Source organism: Benincasa hispida, chromosome 8 (assembly GCF_027475165.1).
Source record: "Benincasa hispida cultivar pf3 chromosome 8, pf3_genome.v1.1, whole genome shotgun sequence".
Taxonomy (NCBI): domain Eukaryota; kingdom Viridiplantae; phylum Streptophyta; class Magnoliopsida; order Cucurbitales; family Cucurbitaceae; genus Benincasa; species Benincasa hispida.
The window spans coordinates 28,281,775-28,299,981 of record NC_143485.1 but is presented as its reverse complement, the minus strand read 5'-3'; the positions used below and the strand labels follow the sequence as shown (position 1 = coordinate 28,299,981).

Genomic DNA, 18,207 nt, shown 5'->3' with positions numbered 1-18,207 from the left:
TTTAGGGTTAGCAGATAGGTTTTTCTTTTAAGTACTGATACCAGGTCTTGAACAATCGGGGCTCCGCCTTCATATGATAGAGAAAGGACTTGATTCATAAGTATTATGAATCAAATTGTTCATTAGAGGGTCTGTAGAAACTTAAGGAATAAGATGTATTCATAGGGGTAAAATGGTGATCTTGACCCAACTGTGATTATGAACGACCTGTGAAGGATCGACTTACTGATCATGGTTATATCAAGTGGATATAATATATCTACAGTTAGGGGAGTTCAACTGTGGGCTTTAGTGGAGTGATCTATTAGTTAACGAATGGGGATTAATTCGATGTAATGAGTTTAGCCAATTAATCTCGGATCGTTGGAGCCCATGATCTATAGGTCCGCGAGGTCCCCCTACTAGCTCGTAAATGGATTAGCTTTAGAGTAGCATGATAAGTTAATTTGAAACGTTTAAATTAGAATTAAACGGAATAGGAGAATTTATATTTAAATATGATTTAAATATATGAAGGAGGATTTGTGTAAAAATTAATTTAATATTTGATATTAAATTAATTAGAATTAATTGAATTATTTATTAATTTTATTAGAAAATTAATTTATGAAATGAATTTTACAAAATTAACAATGTTTTCAATTTTTTGAAATCAAATTGATTTTTGAAATCATTTATGAAATTAAAAAATTGGAAAATCAACACAAAATGGATTTATGAGTTTTTCCATTAAAGCCTTCAACTAGCTCACACCAAACCCACTTCATATGGCTTCAATAACTCCAAGCATGAGCTACATCTCATGCAACCATTTTCTTTGCATGAGAGACCTATAATAAATAAAGAAGATTGGAGTGGAATTGAGGCATGCATTCAAAAAGTTTTTACAGAAAAAATCGGGTTGAAGAAATTGTTCTTCAAGTGCGTTGTAGCAGTGAGCTTTTCTCCAAGTTTCCTTTCGTTCAAGTTGTTCTTGAGTCCCATAACTCATTCTAAAGCTCCAAGAGTATAGTGGAGAAGATCTTGAGGTGGTTCACAGTAAATTTCGGAGAAGATTACAGCTGAGAATCAAGACTTCAATGAGTTCTACAAAGCTATGGCTTCAAAGCCTCTCGTGTTAGATAAGCATGCTTTAGTTACTGCCAAAATTAATGAATTAGAGTGCTTATTGATCTTTGTTGCTTCCACTGCATGCTGATATACTCTTACACATGTATTATTTAGTTTCCATAAAAAGCAAAGTGTATATAAATAAAGAGTTATTGATTAAAGCTGACACTGTAACAAAAGTTGTTTGGACAGGTCAGAAGCGTCTTACTCGAAGAGTTGAGGGTACCTCGATGTAGTGAGAGGAATGTGTGACAGCCTAGCTATTATTTGGGTTTAGTGGAAACTCAAGTCATTAGGTCTTTGTGATAGTATCAAGAAATAAGAAGTTGTGGAAATAAGATGGATTCCCTATATTGTTTTGAATCGAAGTTTTCTATATACTAATATGTTTATAGAGATCCTCTCGGCTAAAGTGTTTGAGGATCACCAAGTGAGACTAGGACTAGGGGTTGTATAACCTAGGGCAAGTGGGAGAAAAACCCATGGGTATATGATACCTAAAGGAAAACAATGGGTATGTGATGCCTTAGTTTATTATATTTCTTTGTAAAACTCAAAAACTCAATGTATTCATATATATGTTACCATTGGAATTTTAGTCCAAGTGGGAGTTTGTTTGGTTTTATATCCTAAAACTCGTGGTTTGTAAACAATGAACTCATTCTGTAAATTGATAAAGTTATTATTGAGTATATGAATTGTTTATTTCGTTTTAGAAATAAATCCAATAAACCAAAAGATCCATGACTATTACATGAGTACTTGAACTTTATGTAGAGACATAAAAGTGGACCAGGTTCAAGTAAATAGTCAAAATGATCTATAGTATACGAATAAGATTGGATGCCTTATTCTGGTAACACTATCAGATGCAACCCACTCTGTAGTTGTTACAAGGAGTTATAAAGTGCTACAAACGAAGTGATCCTGATTCATTTATTTGGTGACATAAGGAGTGAGGGCATCCTGTGTAATGAGTTTGCATAAGATCGGACCAAAAAATAAGTCACTCTTACTTTATAACGCAGTTTACTGTTTAAGACTGACTATTTCAAAATGATGACTTAGGTAACTTAACCTTAATCTTGAGCTAACTATGAACTCCTATTTATTCCGGATTATCCTTAGATTTGCATAGGTGAGGGTTGGCTTAACAGCGCTGGCTCAATAAGCCTTCCATTTTAAGGGTAAGACGGGTAGATAGTTGGGGACATAGGGTGCAATACACAATTCACTCCTAGATAGTAGAGAGGTTGTTCCCTTAAGTGTTGACTTCGAGTCTTGAACAAGGAGCCCCACCCTCTTATTAGCTCGAGAGGGATTATGTTTGTTGATTGGATCACAAACAAATTTTTTCATTAGAGGATCAGTGGAACTTAAGGAACAAGAGGTAATCTCGGGGTAAAACAGTCTTTTGACCCAATCATTAGTACGAACAACCTGTGAAGGGTTAACTTACTTATTATGGTTATATCGAGTGTACACAATATATCTACAGTGAGGGAGTGTAACTACTAGGCTTTAGTGGAGTGATCCAGTAGTTAATAAATAGGGGTTAATTCGAGTTAATTCGGTGTAAAGAGTTTAGTCAATCAATCTTGGATCGTTGGAACCCATGATCTGTAGGTCCATTAGGTCCCCCTACTAGCTCACAAATGGATTAGCCTTAGAATAACGTGATAAGTTGATTTGAAACATTCAAATTCAAATTAACTGAATTAGTAATTATATATGATATAATTACACGTTTAATTTTAGAATTAAACATAACTGGAGAATCGATTAATATATAAATATGATTTAAATATTAATTTCATGAATGGGGATTCATGGTGATGGATTTGGTGACAAATTAATATAATATTTGATATTAAATTAATATAATTATTTAATTAATTATTAATTATTAATTTTATTAGAAAACTTAATTATTGAATTGATTTTTGTAAGATTAATAAAATTTCAATTTTAATTAAAGAATTAAATTGGAAAAAGTTTTGATTTTGAAAATCAATTTCAAAACCAAAAAGGAAATGTGGGATTTTCCCACTTTTAAGCAAGAAGGTTAGTCACCTTCTTACACATAATTATACCACCAAATTCAAGGAATAACTGGAATCACTTCAAGTGATCAGTTTTGCATGAGAGTCATGTAATAAAATCACTCTTGATTGAGTGAAAAAGCTAATGCAATTGCTGAATTGCTGAGTTTTTGTAGGTAGAAGAAGTCGTTCTTCTTGAAAAACCAGAAAATCTTTCATACAATTTCCCTAAGTTCAAGCTTGTTTTGAGTCCCACAACTCAATCTAAGGCTCCTAGAGAATAGTAAAAAAGCTCTAATGGTGATCCACAATAAGAATTTGAGAAGATTGTAGCTGAATTTCGAGTTTGAAGAGGATCTTCAAAGGTATGTATTGAAACCCTCTTGATAGCCCATGAACATGCTTTTTTATGTCAAAATTGAGGAATTAGAATGCTTAATGATTCTGTTTTCTTCCGTTGCATGTTTCTGTAAACTAACAATTATTATATTATATTTTCTCCATATTCATGTTTTCATTGTGCGTCGTTGTACCCCTCAAATTCACAAAAAATCCATCCAAATTCAAACGTAATTATATAAAATATCTCTCTTCCAACTTGTCGCTCCACCCTGATAGCTCGAGATCCTATAGAGTAGATAGTTAGAAATCAAAAAGAAGAATTGATAATTAAAAATTAAAATCGAATAATTAAAAAATAAATTGAATATCTTCTCCAAGCTTTAAATCTCTTCTTTCATGTCTTGATTCTAAAGGTCAAGATTGGTTGGGTCTAAATTTAATCAATTCGGAGTGCATATAAGAGCCTCCACCAAATATTTTAAATTCTAACTTGAAGGTTGGATTATATTTCCACTATTAGCATTTACTTGAATGTTACAAACTTACATATCTTCAACATTTGATTACCGAAAATTAAAGCAACAATTGAAAAAAAAATATGAAAACTTACCAAAAAAAAAAAAAAATTCAAAACTTTGTAAGTTCTAACTTCAAGGTTTGATTATATTTCCACTATTTAGCATTCACTTGAATCATTCAAACTTACATATCTCCACTGTTAGATTACCAAAAATTAAAGTACAAATTGACAAAAAAAAAATCAAAACTTTTTAAATTCTAACTTGAAGATTGGTTTCCATTATTAGCATTCACTTGAATGTTACAAATTTACATATCTCTATTATTAGATTACCAAAAAAATAAAGAAAAAATTGACAAAAAATATATGAAAACATACCAAAAAAAAAAAGAAGAAGAAGAAGAAGAAAACTTTTGGATATACATACAAAGATAAACAAAAAATGCAAACAAAACTTGAAAATAATAGAACAAAAAAAATATTTTGTGCTATGAAGATTGTTGTGCTTAAGAAAAAAACAGAAAGAAAAAGGAAAACAAATCGTGGCCATGGGCGTGACGTTGCTGCGCATGGCCAACTGTGTGTGCACTACTGCGTAGCCAGAGGAGGCGCCAATGAAGACTGCTGCATGTCGCCGAAGGAGGCACTATGTGATAGTTTTTATAAATGTGCAGCTGAAGAAATTCAGCTACAGAATTATTAAGCACTCTAATTCATCAATTTTAGCTCTAAAGTAAGCATGCTCATCAAAAGGCAAAAGAGTTTTAAACATACCTTTGAAGATCTTCTTCAACAATAAGATTCAGCTGCAATCTTCTCCAAATTTGGTTGTGAACCACCACTAGAGCTTCCCTATAATCCTCTAGTAGCCTTAGATTGAGTTGTGAGACTCAAAATAAGTTGAAATTTTGGGAATTATAGAGAAAAGTAACTGGTTTTCACAGTTGAAGATCTTCTTCAACCTTCAGACTTCTTCAGCAAAATACACTAGATTGCATGGTCTTTTTTCAGCTTAATCATGAGTGTTTTATGCAGGATTTCATGCAAGCTGATTGCATGAAATCAAACCAGCTCCACCTTCAAATTTGAGCTGGATTTGTAGTGGAGAGGTGAATAAGATGGATGCTTTTGAAAGTGGGAAAATCGATTTTCCATTTCCAATTTCATGTTTATTTTGAATTTGATTTTCAAGATAAATATCTTTTTTCAGTTTTCATTCTATAATTAAAATTGAAATTTTGTTAATTTTACAAAAATTAAATTTTATAATAAAATTAATAATTAATAATTAATTAAATAATTTAATCAATTCTATTAATTTAATATCAAATATTAAATTAATTTTGTCACCAATTCTATTATCATGAATCCCTCTTCATGAAATTAGTACTTAAATCATATTTAAATATTAATTGATTCTCCAATTTTGTTTAATTTCATAATTAAATGTGTTATATCACATATAATTACTAATTCCCTTAATTCAAATTTGAACGATTCAAATTAACTTATCATACTATTCTAAGGCTAATTCCGTTTGTGAGCTAGTAGGAGATCTAATGGATCTACAGATCATGGGCTCCAACGATCCGAGATTAATTGGCTAAACTCTTTTCACCAAACTAATCTCATTCGTTAACTACCAGGTCACTCCATTAAAGCCCAGTAGTTGCACTCCCGTCACTGTAGAGATATTATATCCACTTGATATAACCATGGTTAGTAAGATAACCCTAGTTGTCTTACCCCCGAGATTACCTTTTATTCCTTAAGTTCCACTGATCATTTAATGAACAATTTGTTAATTATCCAATCAACAAATCGAATTCCTCTCGAGCCAATGAGAGGGTGAGGCCCCTTGTTCAAAACCCGAAGTTAGAACTTAAGGGAACAATCTTTCTACTATCGTTGAATGTGAGTAGGAGTGAATTCCATCTTGCACCCTATGTCCCAGCTATCTACCTGATCTTACCCCTGAAATGGGAGGCTTATTGAGTCGGCGTTGTTGACCTAACCTTCACCTATGCAAATCTAAGGATAATCCCGAATAAACAAGAGTTCATAGTTAGCTCAGGATTAAGGTCAAGTTACCTAGATTATCACTATGAAATAGTCAGTCTTAAACAGTAAACATCGTTATAAAGTAAGAGTTACTTATTACTTGGTCCGATCTTATATAAACTCATTGTGGAAGACACCCCCACTCCTCATGTTACTACATGAACGAATCAGGATCACTTCGTTTGTAGCACTTTATAACTCATTGTAACAACTACAGAGTGTACCGCATCCGATAGTGTTACCAGAATAAAGCACTCAACCTTATTCATATACTATAGGTCATTTTGACTATTTACTCGAACTTGATACACTCTTATGTCTCTACACATAAAGTTCAAATACTCATGTAATAGCCATAGATCTTTTAGTTTATTGGATTTATTTCTAAAATGAAATAAACAATTCATATATTCAATAACAATTTTATTGAATCAAAATTTTAAAATCGATTTACATATTAAGTTTATGGTTTACATGCCACGAGTTTTAGGACATAAAATCTAAAACTATGAAGATTGAAGAAGAAGGTGTGTGCACTCGTCGAGGAAGGTGAAGAAGAACACCAAAAAAGGAAGGAAGATTGAAGAAGAAGAAGAGAAGAAAAAATGGAATGAAAAATGAAAAGACAAGACCTTTGGACTTTGGAGGTTGGGAAAGTGGGAAAAGTGAAAGAGTAATAATTATTAATTTAGTTTGATTTGATATATTAATAACATAAAAAGAAACATTTTAAGATATTCGAATTTTATTCTTTATAATAAAAGTATATTATTATTAATAAATTTTATAAATTATAATAATTATTATCGGTCAGGGGTCGGATGGTTCAGTGTTATAGCCGATCGGAGTCAGTTTTATTTTTAACTACATTTTGAGAAAACCGACCACAACCGTTTTTTTTTTTGAAAAAATGGCCTCCGACCCTCGGTTTGGCCAGTTTTGATCGTTTAGCTTGATTTTTAGTCAATTGAGAAGTCGCACATTTTTCCCTTTTTTCGGTGATTCATTCACACGCAGGGAGTTTTTTGTGTGATGGGCTGGGCTATTAGTCATTTTACGTTGCTTTTATTGTATTATTTAATCCATTTTTGGCAATTCAAAATTTACCATTCTTATAAATAGTTTGGCTTTTTTATTATATTTGAAACCTTATAATTATTATAGCTTTATATTATCGAAGAGGAAACTTAGTGGTCAATCAAGTTACTATAGCTTTGTATTTTGTGGGTTGGTGGTTGTGTTAGGTAGCTAGTTATTCTATAAGAGAACTTGTGATGCAGAGTCTCAATCCTTTGGAAAGGTAGAGTTGGCTTTTAGTTATAATTGAAGAAAGGGAAGGAAGATACTCTTATCATCTATTTTATATAAATTTTAATTCTATATCTAATGAAATTTTCAGCTTTTGATCTAATCGATTAATTTTTAGAAAAAAAAATACCTTTCTAGTCCTCAAATTTTAAGGAATGCATATGTTTGATCCCTAAGGTTTCAAATTGACTATTTTAGCCCCTTAATTTTAATAAATATGTTCAAAAGGTCCCTACTAAATTAATTAAGTTTTTTTTTTATTATCTTTATTACTAATATGTCATTTTTCATAAAAAAGAAAAAAGAAAAAGAAATATCATTCTCTTACCTCTCTCTTTCCGCTTCCCAATTCTCATCCTCTCTCCTCCTTGCTTCCCTCTTCATCTTCTCTCCCCTTCAATACCATGGAAAGCTTGGTTGCAAGCGTTGAAATTTTATTCCATATCCACTAATTTGTGTGGGCACTCCAAATTTCTCTATCCTTGGATTTGACCTCCAAAAAGTTTTGTGGTGAATTGTGGGATACATTGGCGAGGACTCGAGTTTTTCAAGCATTGAAGCATCAACTTTCCGGCGAGGTCTCGCCGACGATATTTACAGGGTTTGTAATTTGGAGGTGTTGGACCTGTCGAAGGATGGGTTTTTTTTAGAGAAGTTTCCTGATTGTGGGAACTTGTGTCTTCTTTGAATCTCAGGGATATTGATTCGCGGGAAAAATTTCAGCGAAATTTTAAGAATTTGGAGTTTCCATAATTTTTATCAAATTTTCTTGGTCGTTCGAGTGTTAGCTTCGTTTCTAATGTCTTCTTTTGTTTCTCCTATTCTATTTTTATCAAATTTCTTTGTTACCAAGTCGGCTTTCTTAATACTATTCCAGGTTAAGTGTCATTTTAGGGCCCATTTTTAAAAATCTTTGTAAAAATAGGGTAGTATAGAAACTATGTGCAAAAACAAGGGTAGTATATAAATTTCATCAAGTTCATCAAGATTCCAAGTGGCGTAGGTATCTAAATACCCGTCGAACAAGCCAGTATCTCCAAGCAAAGAAATGAACATTTTTGGCCAGCTAGTTATAGATCGTTTCCCATAAGCACGTCAGTTGCCTTGCATTTGATCCCACCAAGCTGATGCCTCACTCTTTAGTTTCAAAGAAGCTAGTTTAACCTTCTTGTTTTCCGAAGTTCCCGTGTAATCCAAGAATTTTTCCACATTTTTTATTCAATCTAAAAAGACTTCAATGTTCATCTTTCCATTGTATGTTGAAATATTGATTTTCATTTTGTAGTCAGTTTCTTGCTTCTAATATGGCTGATCTTGCCAACCTTGAAAATAATCTTGATTACCATATCTTTGTGGTTGAATGGGAGGAATTTACCTTCATAATAAAGGATTTTCTGCATGATAGTGAGGTTGAAATCTTGAAGGATAAATAGGTCGAGGACTAGTACTTTTTCCTCGGATGATTCAGAATCTAAACCCATCAAGTGTTGTGGCATTGGTCTTATTTGTGAATAATCTGGAGCTTGTAGTTTGGTAATGAACATGATTAGGTATTAGAACTCTTTCATGAATCTTGTTAGTTCTTGGTTTCTTGGTATGAATTGCTGGTTATTTTATTGGTTTCTTGGTAGATCTTGTTGATTATTCTTTGGCCTTGTTGAAGATTTTAAGGCTGCCTTCGGTTGCTGAGGTTTTCTTGGTTGATTGTTGGAGCTTTTTGGTTGTTCTTGGTTCGATTTGGTGAAGACTAACAATCTTGGAGAATTCTTGAAGTAAAAGTATCATTTGAGTTGTTCTTATACATGAGGGAGAAGACTCCTATTTATTAAGGGTGAGTAGGGATGGCCAAAAAACCGAATCGAACGACTGAAATCGATCAAATTGAGGGTTGAAGGCCAACTAGTCGGATCTGTTTTCTCAAAATACGGTTAAGAACCGAACCGACCTCGACTGATAATATTAATAATTATAACACTTATGCCATTATTATAAATAAGAAAATTAAAGTATCTTAAAATATTCTTTTATTATATTAATATATGAAACTAGAGTTACCCTTTGGCCTTTTACTTTTCCCATTTCCCAATCTCCAAACTTCCAAAGAAGGACTTTTCATTTTCCATTTGCTTCTTTTTCAATCTTCCTTGTTCCTTCCACCTTCCTCACTCCTCATTTCGAATAACTTAGCATATTTTTCAGGTGGACAATGCGACTACAAGAAATCTCCACCCCGATTGGAAATACGGTGGACAATGAAGACTCAAATCGCTACAATTGTGACAGTTTTTTTTCTCCCCTAATTTTAATATAAAAAATTATAGCATATAATTAGCTTTTAGCTTTTTTTTTTTTTCAAACTAATTTATCATATTTTATGGTTTTATTCTAAATCAGATCCGACGGTTAGCGTGTGTGTGGCTGTGACCCATCAAAGAGCTCCAAAATTTAGAATTCCAAATTGAAAAAGTTGCTTTAACCTTCCAAAAAAATAAAAGAAAACTATTAAGTGGTTGGCATGGTACTTAGAGAACAAATAGAAGTTAGAAAACACTTTTCTCTCTTCACCTCTCATTTCGCTCTCTTAAATATCAAACCTTTTAGTTTTCGTTTTTTTTATCATCTATAGAAATTCAATTGTAATTTATTATTCCTAAAAAACCACAAAATTTACAAATTTATCTTTGTTATAAAATATTTTAGAAGTATCATAAGTCCCATCTCATTTGGGACGGGCCTGTTCCTAATTTTAGCCTAATCAAAAGTTTTTCTTTTCAAATTAACTTATAATATCATAGGACAATCGTCTTTGGTGGATCACAATAAGGATGGTGATGACTAGTTGCTGTATTTATATTTCATAAATATATCAATTCTTGGAATGATATATCGAATGACCTATCATTTATGCATGTTGGGACTCTTTTGTAAATGACCTTTGTTTTTTATATAGGTTTATAATTTAATATATCTAGATATAATTTAATATGACATCAAGATAAATTTAGTGTATATAATATTTGTACATAGTATTATATATTGCTAAATTTGAGATATATTACATGAACTGTCAATAAATGTCGTGCTTTAATTACATGGCACAGCTCGTAAAACACAAAGCTTGGGTATATATTAATTCATGTTGTTTTAGCTTGATAGTTATTTTAAATTAGTTATTTCCCGATGAATTTTAAATTCCAAATATGCTCTCTTATCCATTTGGGTTATCTAATGTATACACTGTAAATGCATAGCTTGATAGTTAATATATTATAATAATATAAAATAAAGCATAATGAGGTGCTATATATTTAATACAAGAAATTCTAAGACCAATAAAAATAGAAGATATTGTTTTAGCTTGATAGGTCACATTATTGTTGAATAATTTATGTATGTTTATTATGTACCAAGTTCATGATGGCAATTTTAGGTGGAAGAGTTAACTTCATCTATCGAAGAATAAGAAAGATTATAGGATCTAATGACAATCACTACAAGAAAAACTACCTTTCTTGATGTTTGCAATTTTAAATATTTGACATTTTTATGAAAAAATGTCAAGAAATAGATGATTTTAAAGAAAAAAACGGTCAATAATTGATTTTAAAAAGTGGAGGTTGTGCATTTTTCCTAGAAAATACAGTACTTGACGTAAAAGTGTCAGGTTCAATTAATGGATTTTTGACGTTTTAAAAATGTCAAGAATTGTAGAATATATAGGGCAACGTTGCACCACTACGTATTTTGACAGAAAAAAGAAAAACACGCGCGCCTCATGCACGCAGCGTTGCAACGCTTTCAATAGTATTGCAACGCTATGGGTTTTGATGGGAAAATTGTGTGCCTCGCGAACAGTGTTGCAACGCTCTTTTAGTAGCATCGCACACTATCAGACAGATTTAAAAGAAATTTCAGCAGATTTAGTCGATTTTTTTGCGCAATACACTCTAAATCTTCTTGGTTTTTCACTTCCCTTTGATGCATATTTGTTATTCCTTCAATCTTGAAGAGATTCTTCATTGAGGTAAGTAGATTTGAGGCATGAACTTTCAAATTTAGGACTTAATCTTGATTTTCTTGTTTAGATTGGGTTTAATTCTTGATTTTCTTTGTTTGAGGCATGGAGTTTCAAAGTTAGGGCTTGATTTTCTTGGTTTGAGGCATGAACTTTAAAGTTATGGCTTGATTTTTTTGGTTTGAGGCTTGAACTTTCAAAGTTAGGGTTTAATCTCTCATGTATATTCTTGAATCTCATAATAAATTCTCATATTGTTCTTGAATGAGATTGAATTTCAAAGAACCTGCCAAAGTTGGGATTGCCACTTTAATTCAATGTTATGCCGAAGTTAGGGCTTTAATTTTAGAAAACTTGCAAGAACTTGCCACTTTTCTTTAATTAAATACTTGTTAAAGTTAGATATGTCAATGTGTCTAATTTGTTAGGGCTTTATGAACTAAGTAATGCTTTGCAAAACTTGGATTCAATTTTTAGTTATTAAAATTAATATATGTTTAGCACACTAGAGCACGTGCATACCTTGGGTTCAATTTTTTGAGGTTTGATTACACCTTGGGTTCAATTATTTTAGATGTGTTTGTCTTTGTTCTCTGATTTTCCTCGAGGTTCGCTGATTTGTCTTACTAATTTCTTGAGGTTGGAATGTTGTAGAGCTAGAAATGACAAATTGTATGTATTGGGAACTTATTTGTTTTCCACAACTTGTTTTTTTGAAGTTGATCATTGTTTATCATCTTTTCATACTAGATTTACAATCATGGATAAATCATGGATGCACAAGAGTAAATTATCCAAAGATTATGAATTGGGTGTGGAAAACTTCATAAAATTTGGATTTTCTAATATAAATAGCTCCTATGTTTGTTGTCCTTGTTTGAAATGTGGGAATTGTGAAAAGCATAGTAGCAAGGATATTAGAGATCATTTATATATCAATACGATTGAAGAAAGTTATAAAAAAAATTTTGGCATGGGGAAAAACTTCCTAACTCATCATTTTGTGGAGAATCTTCTAAGTTTGACACCCATATGTATGAAGAGACTGATATTGGAAGTTTAAAATAAATGGTTCAAGTTGCTCACAAGGAATATTCAAGAGATCCGAATGGATTTGAGAAGTTGCTTAATGATGTTGAAAAACCATTATACGAAGGGTGCAAAAAATACGCTAAGTTGTCTACATTAGTCAAATTGTATAATTTAAAAGTTAGATATGGATGGAGTGATACTAGTTTTTCAGAACTACTCAAAACCTTAAACGAAATTTTGCCCACTAGCAATGAGCTCCCAAATTCAATGTATGAAGTAAGGAAAACTTTAGTACACTAGGAATGGAATATGAGAAGATTCATGCATGCCCTAATAGTTTAAAATCTCACGATTGTCATGTGCTCTTACAACAATTATTTCCTATTGTGATAAGAGCAGTGCTACCAAAACACGTTTTGTATGCCATAACTCGATTGTGTATATTTTTCAATTCGGTAAGCAACAAGGTCCTAGACGTGCAACAATTAAAAAAGTTGGAAGAAGATATTGTGTTTATATTATGTTTATTGGAGAAGTATTTTCCTCCTTCATTTTTCACAATTATGATGCATCTCACAGTACGCATAGTTATGGAAGTCAAACTTTGTGGGCTATATATCTATGATGGATGTATCCACTGAAAGATTCATGAAAGTCATTAAAAACTCCGTGAGAAATAGATATTGTCCAGAAGATTGTATTGCTAAAAGCTATACAGTAGAAGAAGCGTTTGAATTTTGTTTTGATTTCCTATCTGGAGTAGATCCTATTGGGATTGGCACTCATAATTCACAAGACTGTTTAGACAATTCAAATATTAGTAGACCATTGTCCAAAGGAGTTTCTTTCAAACCTGAACAAGAACCTTTATATCAAGCTCATTGGTATGTTTTGGAAAATACAATTGATGTGCAACCATATTTAGAGTAAGTTTTTTCAATGATTTTGGTTTTATTTTTTCATTTAGTTTTATGATATAAATCTAACTATACAATGTTTTAATGTTCACTTCAAAGAAAACATATGATGACTTTGCAATTGCAACATCGAAATAAGTCCAAAAATCAGAAATGGATTCAAGAGGAACATAATCGGACTTTTATATCTTGGCGACGAGAAGAGGTAAAATGTTCAAACTACTGCTTTACATACACATTTTAATGCCTGAGTTGGAATGGAAATTCTCATGGTAGGTTGCAATTGAGCTTGAAATGGGAAATACTGAAGTTTCAGATAACTTGAGGTGGATTGCTCATGGTCCTCATCTTTTTGTGATTACGTAGAGAAGTAATGTAATTAATGGATGTCGCTATCAAAAAAAATCTTGTGATAAGGATCGAAGTGACAAAATAGTGGAGTTAGTTTAGTTGCAAAAATGATGCAAGTGTCTAGTTTAAAAGAAAAAAATCCCATCATTGGAGATATGTCTTTTTATGGAGTGATACAAGAGACATGGAAACTAAATTATCATACGTTTAATGTTGATGTGTTTAGATGTGATTGGGTTGACAATAGTAGTGGTATCAAAATTGATGAGCTTGGTTTTGTCTTAGTTGATTTAATTAGAATAGGTCACAAGTTTGATTCTTTTATACTAGCAACCCAAGCAAGACAAGTATTTTATGTTGAGGATCCAAGTGATGTTAGATGGTCAATTGTACTTACCCCACCACAAAGGGACTCTGTGATAGATATAATGATGATGAACTTGGAGATACTGTAGAATTTTATCAGCAACAACAGAAGAATAAGGATCATTTAAGCACTCTAATTCACTAGTTTTGGCAAAATATAAAGCATGCTCTTGCAGAAAACAAGTGAGTTTCAAGACATACCTCTTGTAGAACTTCTTCAAAGGTCCTTCTCCAACTACTATCTTCTCCAAATCTTATTGCATACCACCTCAAGATCTTCCCCACTATTCTCTTGGTGCTCTAGATTGAGTTGTGGGACTCAAAACAAGCTTAAATCAAGGGATGAAGAAAGAAAGCTCACTGCAGCAATATTGTTGAAGAACCCTTTCTTCAACCCGAATTTTCTCTAAAATTCTCTATAGATTACATCACCGAATTTCACTCCAAACTCTTCATTATATTGCATATCAACATGCAAAGGAAAGAGTTGCATGAGTTGCAGCTCGTGCTTGAAGAAGACAAGGCAAAGCTGATGCTAATTGTGCGAGCTACTTAGGTGATGGATAATGGAAAACCCAATTTTTTCATTTGTGTTTTGTTTTCAAATTTTCCAATTTTATCTCTCAAAAATCGATTTTAAAATTGAAAAATAAAATTAATTTCATAAATTAATTTTAGATAAAACTTAATTAATTTAATATCAAATATTAAATTAATTTTTACACAAATCCATCTTTATATATTTAAATCATATTTAAATATATAAATTCTCCTATTCCATTTAATTCTCAAATCAAACATGTAATTATATCTCATATAATTACTAATTCCCTTAATTCTAATTTGAACGATTCAAAATAACTTATCACGCTATTCTAGAGCTAGTCCGTTACGAGCTAGTAGGGGGACCTCGCGGACCTACAGATCATGGGCTCCAATGATTCGAGATTAATTGGCTAAATTCATTAGACCAAATTAATTCCCATTCGTAAATTTATGAGTCACTTCACTAAAGCCCATAGTTGCACTTACCTGTAGATATATTATGTCCACATGATTTAACCATAATCAGCAAGTCAACTCTTCACAGGTTTTTCGTAATAACGGCTGGGTCAAATATATGTTTTACCCCCGAGATTACGTCTTTTTCCTCAAGTCCCTATTGATCCTCTAATAAACAACTGGTTTGTAATCCAATCACTAAACCAAACTCTCTCAACCCAATGAGAGGGTGGGGCCCCTTATTCAAGACCTGGATTCAATATTTGAGGGAACAACCTTTCTTTTATTCCTAAATCGGGTAGGCGTGAACTCCATTTTGTATTCTATGTCCCTATCTATTCGGTCTTACCCTTGAAATGGGAGTCTTATTGAGTCGGCACTGTTGAGCCAACCCCCACCTATGAAAATCTAAGAGCAATCCCGAATAAACAGAAGTTCATAGTTAGCTCAGGATTAAGATCGAGTTACCTAGGTCATCTAGGTGAAATGGTCAGTCTTAAACAGTAACCAACGTTATAAAGTAAGAGTGACTTATTTTTTGGTCTTGTTCTTCTGTAAACTCATTGCATAGGACACCCCCACTTCTCATGTCATAATATGTATGAATTAGGATCACATCGTATGTAGCACTTTACAACTTTTTATAACAACTACAGAATAGGCCGCATCCAATGATGTTACCAGAATAAGGTATCCAATCTTATTCATGTACCATAGATCATTTTGACTATTTACTCAAACCTGATCCACTCTTATGTTTCCACATAAAGTTCAAGTACTCATACAATAGTAATGGGTCTTAGTTTATTAGATTTAGACTTTCACACAATTTATGAAATCAATAACAAGTATATTAATTATAGAAAATATTTATCATTTTACAAACTGCGAGTTTCTAGGACATAAAACCCAACAGATACAATATTACACTGTCAAGGAATACCCAATGATATGTCGAATGTTGATGTACATAATGAATTGGATGAGAACATGTCAACATGTATACGATCGAATTGTGAAGACACATGGATACCTTCATAACATTTTATGGGTAGGTTTTATATTGTGTAATATGATAATTATTTTTTTAATTTATAATTTTATCAATTACATTTGAGTTTTTGTTTGTTTGATATGTATAAAATGCTAATTGTTTCTTAAATTTGATTTCAGTTTTTGATTTATACACCACATGGAGCATAGTACAGTGGGTGACGAAGATTTAGAGCTTGATGACAAAGAAATAGTAGTTGTTAGGTCAAATAAAACCACCAATCAAAAGAAGAGAGAATGAGGAGCTACTATTATGTTTGATGTAACACGTATTAGGAGTGTGGGAGAAAAGAAGTTTGTGGAATACAATGAAGAGGGTGTACCCATTGGTGAAAATGGAGCTAAGTTAAAGTCTTTCATTGGGTCCTCTACGCATTATCATGTACCTATTATATATACATCTTGGAGACATGTGCCTATTGAGTTGAAAGATAAGATATATAGTACAGTTGAGGTATATATATTCAACTTTTTATCTTGATAATATTGTAGATGTATATGTAATGTTTTCACTAACTTTTCAATGTTTAGGCCGCCTTTGTAATTGATACAAGATCTAGGAAGAACATTATGAAAACTGCAGGCATAGCTTTTCGTCAGATTAAGAATTGGTTAACAACAAAATACATTATGCCATTTAAAGATGAACCTCAACTTCTAATAAATCCACCAGAAAAGTACTCATTTATTGATCAAAGTCATTGGGAAGAGTTTGTAAGATCGAGATTGTGTGTAAAGTTTCAGGTATATTATTAATTTAATTTTGTTATCTCATTCCTACTAATAATCATTACGTTTGTATAGGAAAAAAGACTCTTGCAACTAGAATGTCGATCTAAGAATAAGTACAATCATCGAATTTTAAGGAAAGGTTATGCTACCTTGTTGAAAAGATGGTAAGAATTTAGTATATGTTCTCAAGATTCTTAAATTTATCACAATATCAATTTTTTTCTTTATTTGAATGTAGAAGAAAGTATCTTCAAATGAAAGTGATTTCGATCAAGCTAACCTGTGAAAGAAGGCTCGAGTTAATAAGAAAGAAGAATACGACAATGAAGATGTTCAAGAAGTCATCAACCGAATAGTAAGACAAGTATTAAATTTACATATATCTTAATTATATTAAATTTCATTTCTTTTAGGATGAGATCTCAAAAAATAATACAGATTCATTGTGCCACAAACATCATTCTCCCAATGATGTCTTAACACAAGCTTTGGGTACTCAAGAAAGGCATGGACGTGTGCATGGGGTTGGCAGTTTTGTTACTCCTGTTGGGATTAGTGTCTTAAATCTCTTTCTAATCTCGTAGTTTGTTGTATAAACATATTGTTGTTAATAAAATAAGTGTTATTTTATAGACATATACTTAATCCAATAAACTAAGATCCAAGGTTATTTCATGTAATTTAAACAAGTATGTAGAGACATACAAGTGGATCTTGTTTAAATAATAACCAAAACGATTTGTAGTAGATGGATAAGGCTGAGTACCTGATAACTTGTAGAAATACAAACTATTATAGCCTTTTACTTAGAATTATGAGGGTTGATGAGCAGAATATGCATTAATATTGATAAGACTTCATGTGGAAAAGTGAGCTTGTGTCGATCAACACTGAAAATCCCCACTAACCCTATATCATGCGTTATTTTGCTTTAAAATGTCTATTTTTGTAGCTATCACAGGAATCAATCGCATGCATTGATCCCAGACCATTGCAAAGTTGATCTTCATGAAGACCAGTTCATCGCATGGAATGCTGCAACTATAGAGTGATAACCATGATAGAAGGTCGATCGTAAAATGGGTGGAATGTGCTGATACTTCAGAAGAAACAATCATGAACACATACCTTGGGAGTATCAAAGAGATAAGATGATGATGACATTTCACCTACCGTGTTATAAATGGCAGTGATGCAGAGTGGGACTACCAATGTGTGTTGATGTTTGAGCTCTATAAATAGAGCCTTATAGCCAAATTGACGACATTCGAGTCTCTATCGGCAGATTCTTGTGATCACAGATGAGAGCATGAGCTAATAGTCTTTAAGAGTTTTTCATTCTCACTGTTGGGGTTT

The 18,207-nt window shown here is 32.2% G+C and overlaps 1 protein-coding gene and 1 pseudogene across 1 annotated transcript; both read left to right on the top strand.

Moving 5' to 3' along the window:
* Positions 1-12,993: 12,993 nt before the first annotated feature.
* On the top strand, positions 12,994-16,107 carry LOC150034484 (uncharacterized; annotated as a pseudogene).
* A 151-nt stretch (positions 16,108-16,258) lies between these two features.
* On the top strand, positions 16,259-17,903 carry LOC150034483 (uncharacterized). The gene is made up of 5 exons (XM_090316757.1): positions 16,259-16,268; positions 16,365-16,573; positions 16,651-16,863; positions 16,924-17,015; positions 17,804-17,903. The coding sequence occupies exons 1-5, from the start codon at positions 16,259-16,261 to the stop codon at positions 17,901-17,903; spliced, it is 624 nt and encodes a 207-aa protein (XP_090172883.1).
* The last annotated feature ends 304 nt before the right edge of the window (positions 17,904-18,207 follow it).

Excerpts from the sequence above, each read along its gene's own strand:
- LOC150034483 (XM_090316757.1), top strand. Across the intron at positions 16,574-16,650 it reads AGATATATAGTACAGTTGAG|GCCGCCTTTGTAATTGATAC; the intron begins GTATATATATTC and ends TTCAATGTTTAG. Across the intron at positions 17,016-17,803 it reads GCTACCTTGTTGAAAAGATG|CTATCACAGGAATCAATCGC; the intron begins GTAAGAATTTAG and ends CTATTTTTGTAG.